The 26886-nt window shown below is 42.1% G+C and overlaps 1 protein-coding gene across 1 annotated transcript in view; it reads left to right on the top strand.

Moving 5' to 3' along the window:
• Taf5 (TATA-box binding protein associated factor 5) overlaps positions 1-26886 on the top strand; it is a 255487-nt gene that overhangs the window by 169804 nt on the left and 58797 nt on the right. Inside the window, exon 9 of the mRNA XM_080278918.1 lies at positions 23310-23503. Within this exon, the coding sequence (XP_080135044.1) occupies positions 23310-23503 (194 nt within the window). The remainder of the gene's footprint in view (positions 1-23309; positions 23504-26886) is intronic.

Below are 26886 nucleotides of genomic sequence, written 5' to 3'. Positions count from 1 at the left end.
GCGAGGTGAAGGCATTTCCGGCTGATGTAAATCCCTAGCAAATCCTCTTAACCACCCCTCCTCTCTCCCTCTTTCCCCTACTTGAATTCAGTCATCCTCCACACCCGCCAAAAATCACCAGTCTGCGTTTTGCCACCAGACAGTAAACAAGGTCTCTTGCTATTGTGTTCCTCTGATAGACGGTAATTTGTACACTCCAAAATGCCTAAAGTGCAAACTAAACGTAAGCGTATCGTGCTTACCTTGAAACAGAAGCTGGACATATGCAACAGACTTGAAAAAGGCGAACATTATAAAACACTAATGGCTGAATATAAATGTTAATAGGAATGAAGTTTACTTTGTTGGAAGAAAAATAAATAAATAATATGCCTGCATTTCATACGTACATCATTTATTTTATTTTCTGCAAAACAGCTGAGTGGCGGGTGAGGGGTGGAGTGATGGAGGTCAGGTAGGGAAGAAGAAGAACAGTCGGAAACGTAAACAAACTCACGTGGGGACACAGGTGTTGTGATAATTCTACAGTGCAGTCTTAACACATCATCAGTTCACTAATAAATGTTCAAGCTTTTATTTCTTTATTTTATTTTTCAATTTTTATGAGTACAGTACATATAATGAATACAGTAATTCGGTAAACAATGGACTGGTGTAATTTGCAGTACTGCAAATTGCTAGACATTGAACACGTGCGTTATGACCATGGTGTGTGTTTACAAGGCAGTTTTTCAGGCGGAATCTCTTAGTGTAACCCCTAATGTGACTGGTGAGTACCTGAACTGTATTTACTGCTGTGATAGCCTTTGTATAGATTTGACTTGAAAATCAGAAATACGGGAAAAATCTGTAACCGGGAAGGTAAATTCCCCAAGCCTCCCGGTTAACTGGGATTGTACTGTATATATATATATATATATATATATATATATATACACAGTCATCCCTCCAATATCCGATGTAATAGAGCCAAAGGCATGTCCGGATAGTGATCCTGTCCGGATATTGGACCCCAGCCTCCTGGACTTGTACTTATGGACCCTAACTCAGAAAAACACCTATACAACTCCCTCTGGACATGCATTGCACTTATTTAAGACCCAAATCACACCAATAAGGGACATAAAAGACTGAAATAAATGGAAAAGAACCATAAAATGAGGTTTTAGAGGTGAGTTTATACAATACAGGTATTAAACATTCTGGGTACTTACAAGTCCCTGGCTCCTGGACTGGTTTGAACCGCCAGTTTGCAGTCCACAGTTAATCCTCTGCACTCTAAATTCAATTTCTTAACACTGCACTACACTGTAAATTCCCGTGTGTTCTAGTGTTGAGGTATTGCAGTTTATTCACTGTTTATTCACAAAAAACAAGCACCTGTGGCTTGCACTGCTATAGGCACCTGCTCTCGATCGGAGTTTGGCTGTGACTGTTGATGATGGTGGGGTAACAGAGTTGCCAGATCGCAATGGCCACATTACCAATCTGCTCAACTTTCATTACCAAATTTAACTTTTCATTACCAAATTCGTAAAGCTAGCATTTATTCTTCACTAATTATATATACAAGTGGAAATACGTGTAATCACTCTCCTTATAATTAACACCATGTTGATTATTTTCACGCTATGTAGGGTAGCAGATTAATCAGAAAGAGCAAACAATCCACCATCTCCATCCTGTGTGTCCTTATACATGTGAAAAATCCATTTGGTAATGCATTATTCTGATTCATTACCAAACGAATTTTTCATTACCAAATTGGCCCACACTTGGTAATGAAAAATTCCAAATGGCAACCCTGACAGGGGAGGGGGGAGGGGGAGGAAGGAAGGAAGGGGTGAAGGGACCATGGTGTAACAGCTGTTCGGCGCCACTCGGCAATTTCAAATTACAGTAGGGAAAAAAGTCAGATTTTTTTCATTTTTTTTTGCTGTTTTTGGCCCATTTTGGGAATATTGGATCCCGGGACGATTATGTCCGGTTAGTGAGGATGTTCGGATATTGGGCGTTCGGATATTAGAGGGATTACATATATATATACAATATATATATATATATATATACTGTGGAATTCAAATTTCGACAGTTTAGAATTCGATTAATCAAATTTCAATGCATTTTGGAGTGGTCTGCCTACCTTACTTTTGATGCAGAGTCGCGTATTTCGATGCTCTCAGGGTCAGACTCCAACCAAAACAAGCAAAGATAATATTTTTGATGCAAACCAAAATGCTAGAAGTGAAGGAAAATTATAAGAAAAAGTATGAGCCTAACCTAATATCGTATGTGACATGTATCAAGAAGAGAATGAAAATCAACATCATTTATTCATACAGTATATGAAGCATATGATGATATGGTTCCGAGACAATTCACCGTCAAGTCAATTCGCCGTCAGATAATTCCCCATCAAAACATGGACAATTTCCTGTCAGGACAATTCGCACTCTGGACGATTCCCTGTCATTCTATAAATATACTTATTATTAATTAATCAGTACTTTAATAACCTGAAGATATAACAAGAGAAACTAAAGGAAGAGAATCAAAAGTAGAAATACTAAAACAAAATGAATTACAGGTGGTAGCAAATACTGTAGGCAGAATACTCAAACGAAGAGAAGTACGGTAATTATGAATATGAGGAGCAACGTAGAAATGAAAGACAGAAAAAAACAGTCATGTTGTTTAAGGACAAGAGCTCCCAGATGGGAGTAGGCACCAACAACAACAAGTCATGTGCAAGACAATGCTCTGTTGTCGGCGGCCATCTTGCAACTGTCCTATCAGCAGCCAGCCCTCTACAGCCCTCTACAGCCTTCTACTGCCTTCTACTTGCTGCACTTTCAGCCTGTATCTTCCATATGTGGACATGCATTTCACTGCAATTCAGTTGTATGTATTTTCTTTGTATTTTCGTGCTGGGAGGGGGTTGGTGATAGCCAATACCCTCTTCAGGCATAAAATGATCCACAGGTATACATGGCAAGTGATGAGAAGGGTGGGTGGTGAACTGAATGAAAGGAAGGCAATGATTGATTATATGTGTGTGGATGAAAGGATGCGAAGATGTGTAATGGATGCAAGAGCTTATAGAGGTTGGGGGAGTGGACTTTCTGACCACTACTTGGTGGTGGCCAGAATTAGGATTCAAGTAAGATGGAGGAATAGAAGAAGGGAAAGACGAGAGGAAGGAGTAGTTGCAAGGAGAGTGGAAAGGTTACAAGAGGATGAGAAAAAGGCAGAGTATAAGAGAGAAGTGGAGGAACGACTGGGCAAATATGAATTGGAGCAGATGGGAGATGTGGAAGGTGTGTGTAGGATATTTACAGAAGTAATATGTGCAGCATGTGATATGGTGTGTGGAAGGAAGAGAAGACGGAGGGGGTTGCAAGGAACAGCGTGGTGGACTGAAGAGGTGAGACAGGCTGTGGCACAAAAGAAGAAAGCATACAATGAATGGATGAGAAATAGGGGCGTGGAAGAAGTTCAGAGGCAGAAGAGAGAGTTATATGTAGAAAGAAAGAGAGAGGTGAAAAGATTAGTAAGAGAGAATAAGAAGAGAGTAAATGAGGAATTTGGAAGGAATTTGAGTGTAAAGTGGAGGGACTGTAAGAAAATGTTCTGGAAAGAGGTGAAAAGAGTAAGACAGGGTGGAAGTGAAGTTAGCAAGGGAGTGAAAGATAAAAATGGTAGATTACTAGTGGAGAAGGGAGAAAAAGTGAGCAGATGGAGAGAACACTTTAAAGAATTGTTGAACATAGAGGATGGAAGTAATGCGAGTATAAGTGGCTGGGGAATGGCTGGGAGGAGGAGGGAGGTGAGAAGACAGGAAGAAATCAGTAGGATAGAAGTTGTGGAAGCAATGAAGAAAGTTAAATTGGGGAAAGCCCCAGGAATTGATGGAGTGTGTGGTGAAATGCTGAAGCATGGGGGAGAGATAGTAGTAGAATGGATGTGGAAGATGTGCAGATTGGCCTGGGAGGAAGGTAGAGTCCCGGAGGATTGGAAGTCAGGTATAATTATTCCCTTGTACAAAGGAAAAGGGGAAAAAGAAGTGTGTGGTAATCATATGAACATTTGTCTTCTTAGTATAATAGGAAAAGTGTATGGTAGGATACTTATTGACAGAGTTAGAGAAAAAACAGAGAAATTAGTTGGAGAAGAACAGGGAGGCTTTAGGAAGGGAAGAGGTTGTGTAGATCCGATATTCATTCTTAGATCTTTAGTGAAAAAGTTTCTAGAGAAGGGAAAGAAGTTGTATGCGGCTTTAATGGATTTGGAGAAAGCATATGACAGGGTGGATTGACAAGGATTGTGGAAAGTGTTAAGAATATATGGAGTAGATGGGAAGTTGTTGAATGCTGTGAAGAGTATGCACGATGGTGCTAAGGCTGCAGTGCGTGTGGATGGTGAACTAAGTGAATTTTTCTCTTTGAAAGTTGGGTGAAACAGGGATGTGTCATGTCTCCATGGTTGTTCAATCTGTACATGGATGGGGTAATAAAAGAGGTACAAGGTAGGGTAGTGGATGTTGGAGTGGCCCTGGTGAGAGAGGATAGTGTTTGGAAACTCCCTGTACTGTTGTTTGCAGATGATACTGTGTTGTTGAGTGCAGACGAAGGGGAGCTGCAAGGCTTGGTGGATGAGTTTGGGAGAGTGTGTAAGAAACGGAATCTAAAGGTGAATTTAGGGAAGAGTAAAGTGATGGTCTTTGAGAGAGGTGAAGTCATTGAATGTACAGTGAGGTTGGATGGTGAGGAATTGGAAAATGTGAGTATGTTTAAGTACTTGGGTAGTGTGATGAGTAAGGATGGAGGTTTGGAGGGTGAAGTGCTTGAAAGGGTACAGCAGGGAAGAAAAGTTGCTTTCTTTGAAAGCAGTGATAAGAAACAGGGAAGTGAGCATGGAAGTGAAAAAGTTACTACATGACAGTATTGTGATACCAACTCTAACGTATGGAAGTGAAGCTTGGACGTTGTTGGAAGGACACAAGTCAAGAGTGAGAGCAGTGGAAATGAGTTATTTAAGAGGAGCCTGTGGAGTCAGATGGAGATACAGGCTGACGAATGAGGATATAAAGGAGCGTTGTGATGTGGATGTGGATGTGATAGGAAGCGTTAGGAGGAACACACTGAGGTAGTTTGGCCATGTGGAAAGAATGGAAGGGTGAAAGACTGACGAAGAGAGTGTATGCGAGTGAGGTGGAGGGGAGAAGAGGGAGGGGGAGGCCGAGGATGAGATGGAGGGATGGGGTGGAGAGATATATGAGAGAGGGGGGTGTGAGTTTGGAGCAGGGCAGTGAAATGGCAGGGGACAGGGCGACATGGAGGTGATTTGTTTGTGGCCACCCCAAACATGTACATGCGGGGAAAGATTCACTTGATGCTGCTGCCAGGTTCTCACTTACATGGTAACAGTGAGTGGTATGTGCTAAACTAATTTTATAATCAACATGGAATTCCCTATATACTATGTCTTTATTAAAAATATACACAGGCTGAAATGACATGCTCCGTAATACCTACAGTACCCTTGAATATGACGATGAGTCTTACCTTTTTACTTTCAGCAAATGTTCATATTTGGATGATATTTACATGGAACTAATTAAAATCTTTATAAATTCTGTGCCACGACCATGCTTCAGGAGCATTATGACTGGTTACTGATACAGTATTGTGACTTCAGCATCCCAAACCCTCCTCCACCCACCCCACCCCCACGCCTCTCCTCCTCACTCACTGTTACCATATAGGTGAGAACTTGGCACAGGCTTCGGTATCACTTGTCTCAGATTCACGCGTCAGCGAGTGTATCATATATATATATATATATATATATATATATATATATATATATATATATATATATATCTATCTATCTATCTATCTATATATATCTATATCTATATCTATATATCTATCTATTTATCTATCTATCTATATATATATATATATATATATATATATATATATATATATATATCCATCCATCCATCCATCATCTAATCCTACGTTGCCCCATGAGTAGTGTAGGAGCCTGGGGCTAGGAAAGTTGGTCCTGGCATTTAAGATGAGAGTAACCAGCCTCACTTATCCCTGAGTGGCATTACGTGAGCAATAAACCCCAACCACCCCTTGGATATAAACCTTCACTGGCTCAATCCGATTGGAGCACCTTTATTACCCACTAAACCACCAGGAGCCAAAATTTGGTTATATGGTTACCACTCAGCATAGTAAATGGTTTCCTGGTGTACAGGAAACCATTTGGCTTGTCACTCAGTGTAGAGTCACCCACAGGCAGAAGGAAGAGGAAAGAGAGAAGGAAAGAAAGACACAAGAGGGAGTGCAAAGTAACCCGCAGGCAGAAGAAAGAGCAAAGAATGAAGGAAAGAAAGACAGAAGAGGATGGATGGAAAGAAGGATGTAGGAGAGAAAAGGGCAGACACCCGAGAGCAGCACTACATTGAGTGGATGGTGAGCGCCTCCACCTACCATACATATATATATATATATACAGTATATATATATATATATATATATATATATATATATATATATATATACAGTAACCCCTCCAATATCCGGATCAATAGAGCCATAGGCAGGTCCGGATAGTGGTCCTGTCCGGATATTGGGCCCCAGCTTATGGACTAGTACTTACGGACCCTAACTCTGAAAAACACCTATACAACTCCCTCTGGACATGCATAGCACCTATTTAAGACCCAAATCACACCAATAAGGGACATAAAAGACTGAAATAAATGCAAAAGAACCATAAAATAAGGTTTTAGAGGTGAGTTTATACAATATTAAACATTCTGGGTACTTACAAGTCCCTTGGTCTTGGACTGGTTTGAACCGCCAGTTTGCAGTCCACAGTTAATCCTCTGCACTCTAAATTCTAATTTCTTAACACTGCACAACACTGTAAATTCCTGTGTGTTCTAGTGGCAAGGTATTGCAGTTTATTCACTGTTTATTCACAAAAAAACAAGCACCTGTGGCTTGCACTGTTATGAGTATCTGCTCTCCATCGGAGTTAAGCTGTGACTGTTGATGTTGGTGGGGTAACAGAGTTGCCAGATCGCAACAGCCACATTACCAATCTCCTCAACTTTCATTGTCAAATATAACTTTTCATTACCAAATTCGTAAAGCTAGCATATATTCTTCACTAATTATATATACAAGTGGAAATACATGTAATCACTCTCCTTATAACTAACACCATGTTGATTATTTTCACACTATGTAGGGTAGCAGATTAATCAGAGAGAGCAAACAATCCACCATCTCCATCCTGTGTATCCTCATACATGTGAAAAATCCATTTGGTAATGCATTATTCTAATGCATTACCAAACGAATTTTTCATTACCAAATTGGCCCACACTTGGTAATGAAAAATACCAAATGGCAACCTGACAGGGGAGGGGGGAGGGGGAGGAAGGAAGGGGTGAAGGGACCATGGTGTAACAGCTGTTTGGCGCCAGGCGGGAATTTCAAATTATGGGAGGGAAAAATGTCAGATTTTTTTCGAATTTTTTGCAGTTTTTGGCCCATTTTGGGAATATTGGATCCCAGGAGGATTATGTCCGGTTAGTGGGGATGTTCGGATATTGGGCGTTCGGATATTAGAGGGATTACTGTATACAGTAAAAGTCCTATTATTCGGCAGCTGATTGTTCGGTAGATCCGACATTTCGGCAGTTTTGAGAAATAGTCCCATTTACGAAAATCATTGATTGTTCGGCATATGTCCGGAATCATCTCGGCAGTCTAGGAAGTGATATCTGTGGATTGTAGGCCTAATGTTTCATTACACTTCTGTATGTTCACTAATTTCTATATTTTTATTCAGATTCAGGTATAGTACTGTATTGATTACAATATTGCACAGTATCATACACTACAGTAACCACCCCCACCAAATTAGCGAGGGTTATGTTCCAAGCCCCCACGCTAATTCTTGAAATTCTTTCATTCTTGATGCCTTCATGAAAATGACTTACCGGTAATTGAGTAGCCCATGACACTGTAATGCATTACCCATAAATAAATGTTTCTTGTTAAATCAGTTTCCCCGTCGTTTTTAGCTGTACGGCTGTGACAGCTCTAGTATTTTTATTCCTCAGCATAATGGTGGGACTGTCCTGTTTAACTGAACCTAACTTAACTGAGTTTAACTGTATTTAACCAAACCTAACCTAACCTAAAGTCAGAAAAATAATTAAAAATAAACTGGAGGAATATGAATTGCTAAGGTCTCTCTGATGAAAGTTAAACGTACATTTAGTTCTCATTCTTTTGTTTGTTTTTGTGCTTAACGTGAAAGAGAGAGCATTGATGCAAACAGTAATATATCCCATTAACCCCTTAATAACCTCCGACATTGAACAACCTTTTACAGTGCCGATGTCAGTGATGTTAAGTTAGTGTGAGCTATAAAGAAAACTGAACAGTTATGGGGAGGGAACGAAGGTCACTGGTATGTTTGCATGAATACGCTACGATTCCAAGCAGTTAGGCGGTCGGTTAATCTCAGATGTTTTCACCCATTTGGTAAATACACCGTAACTTTATCAATCTTTCCGTGACTCTTAGCGAATCATAGCATGGGTTTAGGAAGCTAAATAACACATTGCTAGGTGAGCCAGACGATTATCTTCCCATCTTTAAGAAAAATAAGTTGATTTCAGAAGAATGGAAGAACTTTACGTACTCAGAGAGGGATTTAATTTCCTCCATTTTCTTTTAAGATGTGAAGATAATCGTCTGGTGCGCCTAGAAATGTGGTATTTAGCTTCCTAAACCCATGCTATGATTCGCTATGATTGACTGGAGAATTAATAAAGTTACGGTGCATTTACCAAATGGGCGAAAACATCTGAGATTAACTGACCCCCTGACTGCTTGGAATCGTAGCTAGAGTCGTGTAATCATACCAGTGACCTTCGTTCCATTCCCATAATTGTTCACAGTTTTTCCATAGCTCACTAACTTGACATCGGTACTGTAAAGGGTTGTTCAATGTCGGAGGTTATTAAGGGGTTCATGGAATACATTACTGTTTCCATCAGTACTCTCCTTTCACATGTAAACAAAAAAAAACGAACAAAAGAGTGAGTGCTAAATGTAAGTTATAACTTTCATCAGAAAGACCTTACCAATTCAGATCCCTTTACTTTATTTTATGCAATTTTCCGACTATTTTATTTTGTTTGGAAAAAGTACTATATACAGTACTCACTCCAAACATATTTGTAATAATATAAGTAGTGATGAGTTCACCAATACAAGTGATGTACTGAGCTGGTAGGTAATATTCCGTATCATTTCGGCCATCCAGGAAGTGTTATCTGACTTGTATGCCTACTGTGTCATTACACTTGTATATGTTCACTAATATATATATATATATATATATATATATACTGTATTTCAGATTCAGGTATAGTACTGTATTGATTGCAGTATTGTACAGTATACAGTACTCTCTCCAAACACAGTTGTAATACCGTACCGTAGGTGGTGATGAGTGTTCACCAATATATTTAAGGTACTGAGTGGGTAGGTTTTTGATTATTCGGCAAATCTAATTTCTCGGCATCATCCTGGTCCCATAGATGCCGAATAATGGGACTTGTACTGTATATATATATATATATATATATATATATATATATATATATACAGTATATATATATATATATATATATATATATACAGTATATATATATATATCGTTTTCGTTTTCGTTTTTAAAGGCTCCAACATGCTTGCATGTGTCGGCCTTGGTCACCTAATGGCGGCTCTCCACGCTGCACGATCCATTGCAGCCTCCCTGTTCAGTCCCTCAACCCTAAGGTCACACTTAATGACCTCGTCCCATGTCTTTCTCGGTCTACCCCTCATAACCCCACCCCCAATATTAACACTTCTCACCTTCCTCACCCAATTATCATCCCCCATCCTCTCCACATGTCCAAACCACCTCAATCTACCTCTCCTCATCACAACACCAATACACTCCAGTCCCATCCTACCTCTCAACTCTTCCATTGTAAACCCAGCCCCTCCAGGCCTTGGACGCAGGGACGCACTGCACATCCACCTAATCATTGTCATTTCTGTACGTCTGAGCCGGCGAATGTCTTCTTCCTTCACTGCCCAGGTCTCACTGCCATACAGCATTACACTCCTAACACATGCTGCATACAAAGACCCCTTAGCACGTAGGGAGAGCCCCCTCAATGTCAGGAGAGGCAAGAGCTCCCTGAACTTCTTCCAACCACTTCTCACCCTAGCCACAGAGCTAGCTCCAGCCCCACCTCCAGCACACAACATGTCTCCTAAATAAAAAAACTCTTCCACACACTCAAGAGATTCACCAGCAAGTTCAATCCTTTCACGTCTGACGATCTCCACCTGCTCACCCCGGCACGCCGTACACATAAAATCAGCATTATCTCGCAGTCTACCTCTGATACCACTACATCTCTTATGCACCCATTTATCACACACACCGCACAAGATGGAATTACTTCCCACGCCCTTGTGGCAAACTGCACATGGCCACTCTCCCTCGTCTTTGACAGTACCGCCACCAACCCTAGATATCATCACTTTTGTTTTATCTGCATTTACCCTTAAACCCTTTTGCCCCATACCATCTCTCCACTTCCTAAACCTTTCCTCCGCCTCCCTTTCATTCTCTGCAATCAACACCAAATCATCAGCATACAACAACTCCCACGGAGTCCGTTTCTAAAGTCACGTGAAAGGGCTTCAAGTACCATGATAAACAACATGGGACTCAAGACTGACCCCTGATGCACACCAACATTCACGGAAAACTCATCACTCAAATCTCCATTCACTCTCACCTGGGTGTGAGCACCCACATACATGGCCATAACCACCCTAACCAGCCACTCCTCCAAGCCAAGCTTTCTCATTGCCCACTTCACCACCTCTCTAGGGACTCTGTCAAAGGCCTTTTCCAAATCAACAAAAACAAAATAAAGATCCCTTCTCCTACCAATATATTTTTCCTGAAGCTGTCGAACAATGAATATGGCATCAGTGGTCCCCCTACCTGGCATAAACCCAAACTGCATCTCATCAATATTCACTCTTTCTCTAATCATACCTTCTAAAACTCTCTCCATTACCTTCATTATCTGATCTAAAAGCTTTATACCTCTATAATTTCCTCTTTCCAGGGCATCACCCTTCCCTTTATACACATTTACAGTTACACTCTTCAACCAATCATCTGGGACAACACACTCATAAATAATCCTATTTATCAGGTCAGTGACTAAACTCACCCCTATATCGCCTGAGGCCTTCAACATTTCGGCAGTCAACCCAGACACACCTGCTGCCTTCCCCACCCTCATCCTGCCTATTGCCTCACTCACAGTAGCAGTATCAATCAAAGGCCAAGGGCCAGACACTGGATCTGCTGGCTCCAAACCTTCTCTGTCCCAGTCAAACTCCTCATTCAACAACCGGTTATAATGCTCTCTCCATGCATCTTTAATATCCTCACTGTTCACCACTACCCTTCCTTCATCACTCTTCACACACTGCTCACCTATGATATCCCGATTATCCCTCTTCACCTGACCTGCCACCCTAAATATATTTTTCCTTTCCCCATGATTTAGGTTATCAAGTAATTGTCTCTGTGACTCAGACTTTGCCCTGTATACCTCTCTCCTAGCCCTACGCTTGGCAGCCAAATATTCCTCTTTGCTACCACCCTTCTTCCATTCCTGGAAAAGCCTTTTCTCCTTAATTGCAGCTTCTACACCCTCATCCCACCACCAAGTTACTTTATGTCTTGGTGGTCCTCTTGTCCAGCCGCATGTTACATCAGTAACTCTCAAGAAATTGTTCTTGAGGGCTCTGTACTGTTCATTAACGCCTCTGTCTACAGCTCCCTGTTCAGCCACCACTCTCCTCAACTCGCTATAGAAGGCATCCCTTACTACTTGGTTTTTCAGCTTCCATATTTTCCTCCTAGGTACATAAGTCCTCTTTTTCATCACTTGTTCTTTAAGCACCATATCACAAATCAATAGTTTGTGCTGCTGCACACACTCCTCACTTCCTATAACTTTAACATCCCTCACTAACCTCCTATCGGCCCTCCTAACCAGAAAATAATCTATCTGACTGCTATTTCCCCCAGACTCATACTTAATTAACCTACTGTCTCTTTTCCTAAAATATGTGTTGCACACAATCATGTCCGTTGCCTCCCCAAACTCGAGTATCCTTTCCCCTTCTGCATTCCTTAGACCATATGCACATCCCCCATGCACTCCTTCATAACCTTGTGCTGCTTCACCTACATGACCATTTAAGTCCCCTCCCAAAATCACTATCTCATCATCCCGCATACCACCCACTACACGTATTAAATCATCCCAAAATCTATCTTTCTCTGATTCATCCAATCCTGCCTTTGGAGCATATGCCGATATAATCACAGCTATCTTTCTTCCCAACAGAATTTTCACAACCAATATCCTATCGCTTACTATCAAAACATTCATAACATATTCCACCCATTTCTCCGCAACCATCACACCAACACCTCCATATCCGTCTGTCCTTCCCTGCCAAAACAACTTATAGCAACAGTCCTTCCCAACAATCTTTCTGGCTGATCCACCCCTGTACCGGACTTCCTGCAAACACGCCACATCCACCCACCTCCTACTGAATGCCTCAACGACTTCCCCTGCTCTTCCCCTCAAACTTCCCACATTCCATGAACCCACCCTCATCCCCATGGGTGATTTACTGTCCTCAGGCTTGCTTTGAAACCTTTTTTGTTTTGTCATCTTCAGTATTAATAAATGGGGACAGACACAGCACAGGTCCCACTCACCGCACAATCCCAGGTCCAGGCAATGGATCTGGGACCCCTAGCCCACCAGCCTACCAGTGGCTCTGGTAGTGGCCTCGGGGCACCCTGCCAGGACAGCTGCAAGGACACCCTCCAAGCGCGTCTTGGCACTGCAACTATCCCGCCATTATACACCCACTGATAGGGCAGCCTCCTGGGGCGCTACTCCCATATATATATATATATATATATATGTTTCCTGTACACCAGGAAACCATTTACTACGCTGGATGGTAACCATATAACCAAATTACGAGGCCTGGTGGTTTAGTGGGTAATTATTGCGCTCCAATTGGATTGAGCCGGTGCAGGTTTATATCCAAGAGGTGGGTGGGGTTTATTGCTCACATAATGCCACTCAGGGATGAGTGAGGCTGGTCACTCTCATCTTAAATGTCAGGACCAACCTGCCTAGCCCCAGGCTCCTACACTTTTCATGGGACAATGTAGGATTGGCTGATTGATGGATGGATATATATATATATATATATATATATATATATATATATATATACAGTATATATATTTATCTATCTATTGCCAGACGCCTCAATCCCGTTCGGGGTGGCCACAAACAAATGCCTCCACATCGCCCTGTCCCCCGCCATTTCACTGCCCTGCTCCCAACTCACATCCCCCTCTCTCATATACCTCTCCACCCCATCCCTCCATCTCATCCTCGGCCTCCCCCTCCCTCTTCCCTCCTCCACCTCACTCACATACACCCTCTTCGTCAGTCTTTCACCCTCTATCCTCTCCACATGGCCAAAATACCTCAGTGTATTCCTCCTAATGCTTCCTATCACATCCACATCCACACCACAACGCTCCTTTATATCCTTATTCGTCAGCCTGTCTCTCCATCTGACTCCACAGGCTCCTCTTAATTAACTCATTTCCACTGCTTTCACTCTTGACTTGTGTCCTTCCAACAACGTCCAAGCTTCACTTCCATACATTAGAGTTGGTATCACAATACTGTCATGTAGTAACTTTTTCACTTCCATGCTCACTTCCCTGTTTCTTATCACTGCTTTCAAGGAACCAGCAACCTTTCTTCCCTGCTGTACCCCTTCTAGCACTTCACCCTCCAAGCCTTCATCCTTACTCATCACACTACCCAAGTACTTAAACGTTCTCACATTTTCCAATTCTTTACCAACCAACCTCACTGTACATTCACTGACTTCACCTCTGTCAAAGACCATCACTTTACTTTTCCCTGCATTCACCTTTAGATTCTGTTTCTTACACACTCTCCCAAACTCATTCACCAAGCCTTGCAGCTCCCCTTCGTCTTCACTCAAAAACTCTGTATCATCTGCAAATAACAGTACAGGGAGTTTCCAAACACTACCCTCTCTCACCATGGCCACTCCAACATCCACTACCCTACCTTGTACCTCTTTTATTACCCCATCCATTTACAGATTGAACAACCATGGAGACATGACACATCCTTGTTTCAACCCAACCTTCAAAGAGAAAAATTCACTCAGTTTACCATCCCCACACACTGCAGCCTTAGCACCATCATACATACTCTTCACAGCATTGAACAACTTCACATCTACTCCATATATTCTTAATACTTTCCACAATCGTTGTCTATCAACCCTGTCATATGCTTTCTACAAATCCATGAAAGCTGCATACAACTTCTTTCCCTTCTCTATATACTTTTCCACTAAAGATATAAGAATGAATATCTGATCTACACAACCTCCTCCCTTCCTAAGGCCTCCCTGTTCTTCTCCAACTAATTCCTCTGTTCTTTCTCTAACTCTGTCAATAAACATCCTACCATACACTTTTCCTATTATACTAAGAAGACAAATGTCCCTGTGATTACCACACACTTCTTTTTCCCCTTTTCCTTTGTACAAGGGAATAATTATACCTGACTTCCAATCCTCCGGGACTCTACCTTCCTCCCAGGCCAATCTGCACATTTTCCACATCCATTCTACTACTATCTCTCCCCCATACTTCAGCATTTCACCACACACTCCATCAATTCCTGAGGCTTTCCCCAATTTAACTTTCTTCTTTGCTTCCACAGCATCTGTCCTACTGATTTCTCCCTGTCTTCTCATCTCCCTTCTTCTCCCAGCCATTCCCCGGCCACTTATACTCGCATTACTTCCATCCTTTATGTTCAACAATTCCTTAAAGTGTTCTCTCCATCTGCTCACTTTTTCTCCCTTCTCCACTAGTAATCTACCATTTTTATCTTTCACTCCCCTGCTAACTTCACTTCCACCCTGTCTTACTCTCTTCACCTCTTTTCAGAACCTTTTCTTACAGTCCCTCCACTGTACACTCAAATTCCTTCCAAAATCTTAATCCATTATCTTCTTACTCTCTCTTACTAATCGTTTTACCTCTTTCTTTCTTAGGGGGAGGCGGTGGCTGAATCGGTAGAGAGGCGGCCTGCTGTCCTGATGGACCCAGGTTCGAATCCCGGCTGGGGCAGGGAACAGTTTAAGGATTTGAATTTCCTAAAAGCAGACTTTGCTGATCTACCAGGTGACCCGCCGACATGTCGTGAAAATACCCCTGTTAATACCAGTACACCAGTCCTGTATGAGACAGCCCTAGCATGTATTCAATATGGATGGTGGGTATTAGCGCCGAAGTGGTGACATGTGGAGGTGTAGGAGGACTACTGGACCTTGGGATAGGCTACTGCCCCCGAGATATAGGCCCTAACGCCTTTGGCCAGAGTCGGTCACATAAAAATATTCTGTATATATATATATATATATATATATATATATATATATATATAAAACTCTCTCTTCCGCCTCTCAACTTCTTCCACGCCCCTATTTCTCATCCATTCATTGTATGCTTTCTTCTTTCGTGCCACAGCCTGTCTCACCTCTTCATTCCACCACGCAGTTCCTTGCACCCCCCTCCGTCTTCTCTTCATCCCACACACCACATCACATGTTGCATATGTTTCTTCTGTGAATATCCTGCACACACCTTCCACGTCCCCCATCTGCTGCAATTCATATTTGCCCAATCGTTCCTCCACTTCTCTCTTATATTCTGCCTTTTTCTCATCGTCTTGTAACCTTTCCACTCTCCTTGCAAATACTCCTTCTTCCTGTCCTTCCCTTCTTCATCTTATTTGGATCTTTATTCTGGCCACCACCAAGTAGTGGTCGGAAAGTCCACTCCTCCAACCTCTATAAGCTCTTGCATCCATTACACATCTTCGCATCCTTTCATCCACACACATATAATCAATCATTACCTTCCTTTCATTCAGTTCACTACCCACCCTTCTCATTACTCACCATGTATACCTGTGGATAATTTTATGCCTGAAGAGGGTATTGGCTATCACCAACCCCCTCCCAGCACAAATGTCCACTAATGCACTGCCATTCTCATCTATCTTTTTTTTTATTTATTTATTTTTTTTTATAAATAACAGAACGGAGGAAGGGAAAACAAATGGGTAAAAAAAAATAATCCATACACCAGATTACTGGTGTCCTCTGTTCATAAAATATCTGTAACAGTTAGACTTGACAAGTTGTGGGTTGAAATTTGGAGGAAAACAACTCTGGGGAAGCGAGTTCCAGAGAGATGCAGTTCGGGGAATGAAAGAATTCTGATAGGCAGAAGTTCTGCAATATGGTTGAGTGACATTCCAGTCATGAGCGCTAGCAGATGCCCGTGTAGCACGAGGGAAGGCATGGAGAGGTGGCACCATGGACGCAACTTCGTCTGAGCATTTGCCAAAAAAATATTTGTAAAATAATGCAAGGGAGGCAACATTCCTTCTTACTTGCAGGGGAGGTAGTTTATATGTAATGGCAGGGTTGTTAATGATTCTAACAGCCTTATTCTGAATTTTGCCTAGTTGTCTTAATGCAACCTCTCCACAACCATTCCACAAGGGTGAGCAATATTCAAGCTGAGAGCGCACATGACTCTTATAAATTATAGCTAACTGCTCATCGGCGAAGAAGTTACGGACTCTGTACAATAATCCAAGTTTCTTTGAGGCGGTTTTAGCAAGTGATCTGACATGAGAGGTCCAGCTGAGGGCACTGTTAAGTGAGACACCAAGAATGTCAATACTTTTGGAGATGGGAATATTAGTAGCACTGAAGGTAATGTACGAATCTGGCAATATCTGTCTATTAGTAAACTGTATATATTTAGCTTTACTAGCATTAAAAGAGACAAGGTTGTTTTGTCCCTATTCACTAATTGTAGATAGATCTTGATTTATGGAGATGGCTGTACTGAGCTGAGAGGTAGAGATATTAGACTTTGTAAATGGATGTCTGAGTGTGAATGAACTATGTAGTGTTGAGTCATCTGCATATGAGTGAATGGGATTGTGAGTGACAGATAAAAGATCATTAATATGAACCAGAAATAGGGTTGGCGCCAGAACTGATCCCTGTGGCACGCCGGCGTTAATTGAGTGGAAATTCGAATATACATCATCTACTTTTACTCTTATTTTCCTGTCACTAAGATAAGAAGAAATCAAAGGAACAAAAGACATTAGTCCATAGCAAGGGAGTTTGGACAGCAGGAAACGGTGCCATACTCTGTCGAAAGCTTTAGAGATATCAAGAGCTACTGCATGAGTTTCTCCAAAAAGATCAATTGATTGATGGATGGTATGAGTTAAGAGATTGAGTATGTCAATGGTGGATCTTTCTTGGCGAAAACCGTTTTGTCTATCACTAATTAAGTTGTTGGATTCAAGATGTTTAACAATATTCTTATTAATTAAAGTTTCAAATACCTTACCAGAAGATGTGACAGCTATTGGTCTGTAATTGGAGGGGTCAGAGGAACTTCCTTTCTTCGGAACTGGGTGGATATTGGCTTCTTTCCATGAATTTGGGAATAAAGAAGTATGTATGCATAGTCTGAATAATTTAGCTAGGACAGAGGCAAGTTCAGGAGAACACTTTTTCAAAACAATTGGCAGAATTCCATCTGGGCCTGGAGCTTTGTTGGTAGGTAAATTGTCTAGGGTGGATTTTACGTATCTTGTCTGTATTTTAAGTGGGGCAATTTCGGGAGAATCAAGTTCCAGTACTGAGACATTCTGGCTGGTATCATCTATGGTAGAGTTTCTGGCAAAGGTACTAGCAAAGATATCTGCTTTCCCACGTGGGTCATTTGTAATATTGCTGTCTGAAGATTTTAGTGGGGGAATGGAAGATGACTTGTTAAAGTTATTATTGAAAGAATTAAGAGTTGACCAGAATATTCTATTGTCATTAGGGTTGTTAAGTAGTTTTGATGCTTGCTTTTGAAGAAAGTTTGATTTAGATAGATTTAATACAGCTTTTGCATGATTTCTAGCAATTTTAAATTGGGAGAGTGATTCAGATGTTTTTGATTTTAAGTAAGAGTTATATGCTAATGACTTTTGGGCTGTTGCTCTGGCACAATTGCCATCAAACCATTTTGGAGAGTTTGATCTTTTAGTGAATTGTTGACTTGGTATGAATAAATCCATACCAGCTAGTATTAAGTCGCAAATGTGGGACTGGGTAGAATTGGGATCACTAGAGAAGAAAGCCTGCCATGGAATGTCAGCAAGATAATTTCTAAATCCATCCCAGTCTGCCCTGTCAAAGTGCCATCGGGTCACCCTGACAGGTTCAGAATGGGGAGGTGTGGGAGGGTTAACTAATGAGGCTTTGATGAGATTGTGGTCAGAGGATCCAAGTGGTGACAGTACCTCTATCCTGTATTGATCTGGATTATTTGTCAAGAATAAATCCAAGAGATGGGCATTATGGTCAGGATTATCAGGTATTCTGGTTGGTTGCTTTACCAACTGGGTGAGATTAAACGATTCTGCAAACAGCTCGCATTCTAGACCAGCGTCGTCAGTCCGGGCAGAATGCAATAACCATTCAACATTGTGTATGTTAAAATCACCCAAAATGGTAAAATCATTGCCAAGGGCAAGGTCAGGGTTACTCAACTGAGTGGATATGGAATCAAATACACTGGGTTCCGAAGAAGCATTGGGGGAACGATAAACTACACAGATATATTTGGTAATGTTTTGGCAATTTAATTTATATAATGAGTAATCAAAACTGGATGAAGTGAAGTTTAAAACAGTGTCAACTGCATATTGGGATTTGATATAACAACAGGTGCCGCCCTTGTTACGAAAGTTTGTAAGGAGATGGTAACCAGGAAAACAAAATGGAGATATATCGGTAGAGGGTGAGATTTGTGGTTCTGTGAGGAAAAGGGCCAAAGGGGATATGGACTGAAGGAAAAAATGAACCGAGTTTAAATTTGTGGTAAGGCCGCGGATGTTGGTAAAGAATAAGGCCGCACCGTCACCTCTTCGCCGACGAGCATTCCCGGAAATAGCAACAGTTGCTGCCGGCACAGTCGCTTGATGGCGACCGGGAGGACCCTGTGCCTCCAGCCCTACCCTGCCGGTGGTGGCAATCCGAGGTACCACCTCATTTGGTAGTAAGATTGCAGCGGCCATTACTATAGATGTGAATAGAAGGTGTGATATGTTATGCGCATGTAGTGTGGTGTAGACAGTTGAAGGTAGAGGTATTATGAGAGCATGCTGGCCTATTCTTTATGTAAATGAATGCACTGAAAATGTTCAGAAAAGGGAGATGGTCAGGATCAAGTCCTGAGGGCTGGTGAAACGGGAGCTCCAGTTCTCCCTATCACCAGCTTGCCATCAACCTCGGGAGTACTGCCCTGTTCGACTGGTGCTACAGTCTACTCCTCTCAGCAGGCACACCCCACTCACCAACTATTCCATATATAAATGTAATCACTCTAATATCCGGACGCCCAATATCCGAACATCCCCACTATCCGGACATAAGAATGTTTCATACTGTACTTTTTTTCCATACTATACTTTCCTCATTTCACTCTTTAATGTCCTTTATTGGTGTGAATAGGGTGTTAGGAGCTATGCATGTGCAGTAGGAAGGTGTTTTTCTGAGTTAGGCTAGGTTAGGGTCCATAAGTACCAGTCTAGGAGCCAGTCACCAGAATGTTTATTATTGTATGAACCTACTTCTAAACCCTCATTTTATGTTTCTTTTGCATTTATTTCAGTCATTTATGTGCCTTATTGGTGTGATTTGGGTCTTAAATACGAGTAGGTGCTATGCATGTCCAGAGGGAGTTGTATAGGTGTTTCTCTGAGTTAGGGTCCATAAGTACAAGTCCATAAGCTGGGGCCCAATATCCGGACAGAACCAACATCCGGACCTACCTATGGCTCTATTACGTCGGATATTGGAGTGATTACTGTATATATATATATATATATATATATATATTTATGGAGCCTGTGTGGTACAGTGGTAAAGTGTGCATGTTCGTACACTGAAGGACGAGGGTTTGTGTCCCGCCAGGGTAATAACCTTTGGGAGTGTTCTTCAGGCCACGTACTGCATTGGCGGACACAAGGGGTGCTGTTGTTGAACCAGTGTCGTATACTATAAAGTATGCTTGCACCCAGTCGGCATGCGCGGGCCGATTTCACTTGGTTCACAGACTACACACACATCCAAAGCCACTTCAGCACTACAGTTACACTTACAAGCACTTCTCACTTTACATACAATCTCTACTAGACAACCTGAGCCCCTTGGTAGAGATACATTGGCGGTATCCTCCCCACTTTGGTCGGGATTGGCCGGTCCTGCAGTGGACACTCAAAACAGCTGATGAGATATGTATATATACTATATATATATATATATATATATATATATATATATACACACACACACACACACACACACACACACAGTATACAGTAATGCCAGCATTGATGATGTGTAGTGAGTGTATGTGGACAGAAAACATAATTAAGCACAACTTTTATCACATGAATTTTGAGAAACTACTTGTCAGTTAACTGAAATAAGGGGAGAAAATAAGTGAGAGAGAGAGATGGAGGGAGGGAGATAATGCCAGTTTAGAACATAAGGAGGCTATATTCCATACAGCATTGTCACCTTTACTTGTATGTGAAGAGAAAGTGGGAAGGGAATATTGTCCATGGTTGTATATTATCCCCACTGAGTCATGTATTTTGTGTAGCTTATTGAGTTAACATTTTTGCTACCACTAAATCTTAATCTTTCATCTTAGGATTCTTTATTACTCCCTGCAGCCATTCATTCCCAGCCAACACCAGTCTGCTCTTTTTCTGGGATTATTTTATCAGCTTATCGAAGGATTCCTTCATCATCTGATTATCTATGTGTGTGTATGTGTGTCTGAGTGCACGGAACCCAGAACTGCCACTTCTTGCATCCAAAATCAATTGTAGATTTGTTCTGTAACGTGATCACACTGCTCAGGTGCTTCAAACACTGCCTCTTGTCCTCATCAACAGTGTTGTGTCCCCTCTATGATGTTGTACTTGTATGTTAAAAACAACTTGGGTCTACATAACCTGATGCATCATTACAGCAACAGCCAAAGGGGAGGAGTGCATGACAAGGGTTTGGCATCCCCTTTTGAACTTGATAGTCATCGGATTCACTGATACATAATATGAAGTGCAGATATGGAGTCAGGATTCCAAGGGCTGGAGTGGTGAATGAATCAGTGTGTACATATTTCATCGGGTATACTGTTTGTTAGTTCTCTCTTTACCACTTTTTTCTTCTCTTGCTTTCAGAACCCCTCCTCACTCCAACTCTGAGTGGGAAAAGGAAGCCAGGATGATAATGGGTGCTATGTAAAGAGTCCTCATTATTGTATTGTATGCTGTCATCCCTCAGTATTTGTGGGAGTTTTGGAACACAAACTCCTCAAATTGCAGAATTGCACAAATAATTAAAATCCATCTAAACAGGTCCTTGTAGCTGTAATTTACCTATATGATTGCCATGAAACTCTTTGCATTGGCTGAAATTTCACAACAACAGAATCTACATGTTTAAAATGTATTTTCAGGTGACAACAACACAGGATATTAAAGAATCCCAAAATGCACCTTAAACAGATATATTTTAAGACATATTATTAACCAGCAGATTATGAGAGCAGTGATAAGAAACAGGGAAGTGAGCATGGAAGTGAAAAAGTTACTACATGACAGTATTGTGATACCAACTCTAACGTACGGAAGTGAAGCTTGGACGTTGTTGGAAGGACACAAGTCAAGAGTGAGAGCAGTGAAATTGAGTTATTTAAGAGGAGCCTGTGGGGTCACATGGAGAGACAGACTGACGAATGAGGATATAAAGGAGCATTGTGGTGTTGATGTGGTTGTGATAGGAGGCGTTATGAGGAACACACTGAGGTGGTTTGGCGATGTGGAGAGGATGGAGGGTGAACGACTGACGAAGAGAGTGTATGTGAGTGAGGTGGAGGGGGGAAGAGGGAGGGGGAGGCCGAGGATGAGATGGAGGGATGGGGTGGAGAGGTATATGAGAGAGGGGGATGTGAGTTGGGAGCAGGGCAGTGAAATGGCGGGGGACAGGGCGACTTGGAGGCGATTTGTTTGTGGCCACCCCAAACGGGATTGAGGCGTCTGGCAATAGATAGATAGATAGATTATGTAACTAAAGCTGAGAGTAGTAAAACTTCTAATAATGAAAGGTATTTGTATACAGGCCTCATCATATAGGATGAAGATTTACCAATAAAGCTGAATGTATTAACTGATGGTCATTTTCACTTTGTAAAAAAGAAAGTTTTAGTTGGTATTATAAAAAAGAAAAAAAAGAAAGGGGTGCTCACCATCCACTCACTCAGTGTAGTGCTACTCTCGGGTGTCTGCCCTGTCCTCTCCTCCATCCTTCTTTCCTTCCATCTTCTTCTGTCGTTCTTTCCTTCATTCTTTCCTCGTCTTTCTGCCTGCGGGTGACTTTACACTCCCTCTTCTGTCTTTCATTCCTTCATTCTCTCCTCTTCCTTCTGCCCGTGGGTGACTGTACGCTGAGTGACAAGCCAAATGGTTTCCTGTACACCAGGAAACCATTTACTACGCTGGGCGGTAACCATATAACCAAATTTTGGCGCCAGGTGGTTTAGTGGGTAATTATTGTGCTCCAATCGGATTGAGCCGGTGAAGGTTTATATCCAAGCGGTGGTTGGGGTTGATTGCTCATGTAATGCCACTCAGGGATGAGTGAGGCTGGTCACTTTCATCTTAAATGTCAGGACCAACTGCCTAGCCCCGGGCTCCTACGCTCCTCAGGGGGCAATGTAGGATTGGATGATGGATGGATGGATGGATGTATATAATAACATATTAAGATAACCATCATCAGGAGGACCTGTTTATAACTGGAAGGATTGCAAATACAAAACTGTTGTAGTAATTTTCTTAATTTTCTTGTGTTTTTCAGTTCGACTGTGGAGTCTTCAGACCTGGTCATGCCTGGTAGTGTACAAAGGCCACATATATGCTGTGTGGGACGTTAAATTCTCTCCATATGGTTATTACTTTGTCTCTGGTGGCCATGACCGCACTGCCCGGTTGTGGGCCACTGATCATCATCAGCCCCTCAGAATATTTGCTGGACATTTTTCTGATATTGATGTAAGTTATTGTAGATGTAAACAGCTTTTTGCATGGACCAAAAACTTTTTTTTTTACTTGTATTACCATAAATGGGTTTCAGAGGCACCCCATGAAGTGGTATTTAAGTTTTCTGTACAGTGCAGGCTTTGGAAGTAATGATGGGAAAAGTGATTTTAGACTTAGAGATGTAAGGAATGGATGAAACACTCGCCCTGACTATACTATAGAGCTGTACCTTCTAGAATATATGATAGCCATCCACCTCATACTGCATATTAAGTGAATATTTCTAATTCTAAAGGTGGAATGCATTCATTGAGCAAATGGTATTGGCAGTACAGAATGAGTGTGGTAGATAATGTTCCCTAGTAATGGCAGAATACATATCCAGCACACCTTCTTTTCTGAGCTCCATTTCAACTTAGATCTGACTATGGACAGTAGATGACAGTCCTTACTAGACTACTTGATACAGGAGAAGGAAGTGACAACACGCTGTGGCTTGTTTCATTTTGTTTTGTGTATAAAGGCTCCAACGTGCTTGCATGTGTCAGCCTTGGTCACCTAATGGCAGCTCTCCATGCTACTTGATCTCTGGTAGCCTCCCTATTCAGTCCTTAATCCCTGAGGCCACACTGGGTGACCTTGTCTCAAGTCATTTTAGGGCTACCTCTCACAACCCCGCCTCCAAAATTCACACCACACTTTCTACACCCAGTTGTCATTCCTTATCATCTCCTCATGCCCAAACCACCTCAGTCTATCCCTCCTCATTACAACACCAGCTCACAGTCCCATCCCCCCTCTCAACTCATCCATCATAAACTTGGCCCCTCCAGGCCTCGCGTTCAAGGACACGCTACACATCCACCTAGTCATTGACATTTCTGTATGTTTGAGCCCATGAATATCCTCTTCCATTACTGCCCAGGTTTCACTACCATACAGCATTACACTTCTAACACATATCTCATACAAAGATTCCATAGCATGGAAGGAGAGCCCCCTCATTGTCAGGAGAGGCAACAGCTCCTTGAACTTCTTCCAACCACTTCTCATGCAAGCCACAGAGCTGGCTTCAGCCCCACTTCCAGCACATTTCATATCTGTGTTTCATTTAGTTTTTGTTTAAAAGGCTCCAACATGCTTGCAAATGTCAGTGTTGGTCACCTAGTGGTGATTCTTCATGCTGCTCAGTCTCTTGACAGCCTCCCTAAGTCCCTTATCCCTGAGGTCACACTCTATGACCTTGTCCCAGGTCTTTTTAGGTCTGCCTTTCGCAACCCTACGCCAACATTCACACACTTCTCACTTTCTCCACCCAATTGTCATCCTTCATTCTCCCCACGTGTCCAAGCTGTCTCACTCTATCTCTTCTTATCACAAAATCAATACACTTCAGTCCCATCCTTCCTCTAAACTCTTCCATCATAAACCTAGCCCCCTCTAGGCCTCGCATTCAAGGGCACACTGCACATCCACCTAATCATTGTTATTTCTGTACGTTTGAGCTTGCGATTATCCTCTTCCTCTCCTGCCCAAGTCTCACTACCTTATAGCAGTACACTCCTAATATGTGCCGCATATAACTATCCCTTAGCATGGATGGAGAGGAAACAGCTCCCTGAACTTCTTCCAACCACTCCTCATTCTAGCCACAGAACTAGCTCCAGCCCCACCTCCAGCACGTAACATGCCTCCTAAGTATCAAAACTCTTCCACACATTCAAGAGACTCACCAGCAAGATCAGTCCTATCACACCTGACAATCTCCTTATGCTCTCCCTGGCACGCTGCACACATGAAATCAGCATTATGTCGCAGTCCCTCTAATACCACAACATATCTTATGCACTGACTTATCATAAACACTGCACAAGATGGAATTACATCCCATGCCCTTGTGGCAAACTGCACATGGCCACTCACCATCTTCTTTGACAGTGCCGCCACCAACCCTAGATACCACCACCTTCGTTATCGTCTGCCTGTAGAAGGCGGAGTGATAATGTTTTTGCCTGCCTCTGTATGTGTGTGTGTGTGTGTGTGTGTGTGTGTGTTGTGTATTTACCTAGTTGTGATATACAGGAAATGAGCTATGCTCGTGGGGTCCCGTCTCTTTTTCTCAATAAGTCAAATTTTGTTTTGAACTCGTTTAAATTTTTAGACTGGACGATCTCTTTGTCCAGGCTGTTCCACAGGTCTGTGCATCTATATGGAAAGCTGTATTTCTTGATATCCTTCAGACAACTTGGCTTTTTCAGTTTCATTCCACGTCCTGTAGTTACTCTCCCATCCCATACAAACAGATCATTTTTATCAGTTTTATCTAGTCCCATCATGGCCCAGAACACTGTAATCATGTTGCCCCTCTCTCTCCTTTCTTCTAGGTAAGGCAGGTCCAGCTTTTCCAGCCTCTCTCTGTAAGACAGATCTGCCAGGCTGGGGACCATCTTGGTTGCCGTCCTTTGTACTGTATTCTCTCGATCTTATTTATATCTTTCTTCTTGTGTGGGGACCACACTACTGCCGCATATTCCAGCCTGGGGCGGATCATGGCCACTATCAATTTTTTCATCACTTCCTCATCCATGTAATGGAATGCCACTCATATGTTAGTCAAAAGATTGTACGTCTCTCTAACTATCTTATTAATGTGTTTTTCCGGTGACAAACTCTACTGGACCAGCACTCCCAAATCTTTCTCTTCTTTCACTTTTTTAATTGGTTCATTACTCATCATGTAATTCAGTGATGGCCTTTTGGCAGTCTTACCCATTTCCATTATTTTACATTTTTTTGCGTTGAATTTCATTTCCCACCTCTGCCTCCAATTTTGGATCCTATTCAGGTCTTCCTGCAGCATTTTACAGTCTTCCCCAACTTCTACTCTCCTCAAGATCTTTGCATCATCAGCAAACAGACTTGCATAACTGTTCATTCCATGTACCACATCATTTACGTATATCAGGAACATTACTAGCGCTAACACCGAGCCCTGTGGGACTCCACTTGTTACTTCTCTCCATCTGGACATCTTGTCCTTTATTACTGTCCTCATTTGTCTGTCCCTCAAGAAGTCTGTCATCCACTCCAGGACATTTCCCTTCAGTCCTCCTATGTGTTCCAGTTTCCACATTAGTCACTTGTGGGGTACCTTATCAAAGGCTTTCTTTAAATCTAGATACACACAATCCACCGAGCTGTCTCTCTCCTGTAGCATGTCAATCGCTCTAGAGTAAAAGCTCAACAAGTTGGAAATGCATGACCTTCCACTTCTGAATCCAAACTGGCTCTCAGCCAATATGTTCATCTCCTCCAGATATTTTATCCATCTGTGTTTCAGAAATCTCTCGCACAATTTTGCTACTACGCTGGTCAGGGACACTGGTGTATAATTC

The sequence above is a fragment of the Coenobita brevimanus genome, chromosome 75, assembly GCF_032717465.1.
Source record: "Coenobita brevimanus isolate Jiangsu-jjx chromosome 75, ASM3271746v2, whole genome shotgun sequence".
Classification (NCBI taxonomy): Eukaryota; Metazoa; Arthropoda; class Malacostraca; order Decapoda; family Coenobitidae; genus Coenobita; species Coenobita brevimanus.
Note: the sequence above shows the minus strand (reverse complement) of the source record. Positions and strands in the feature narration are given on the sequence as shown.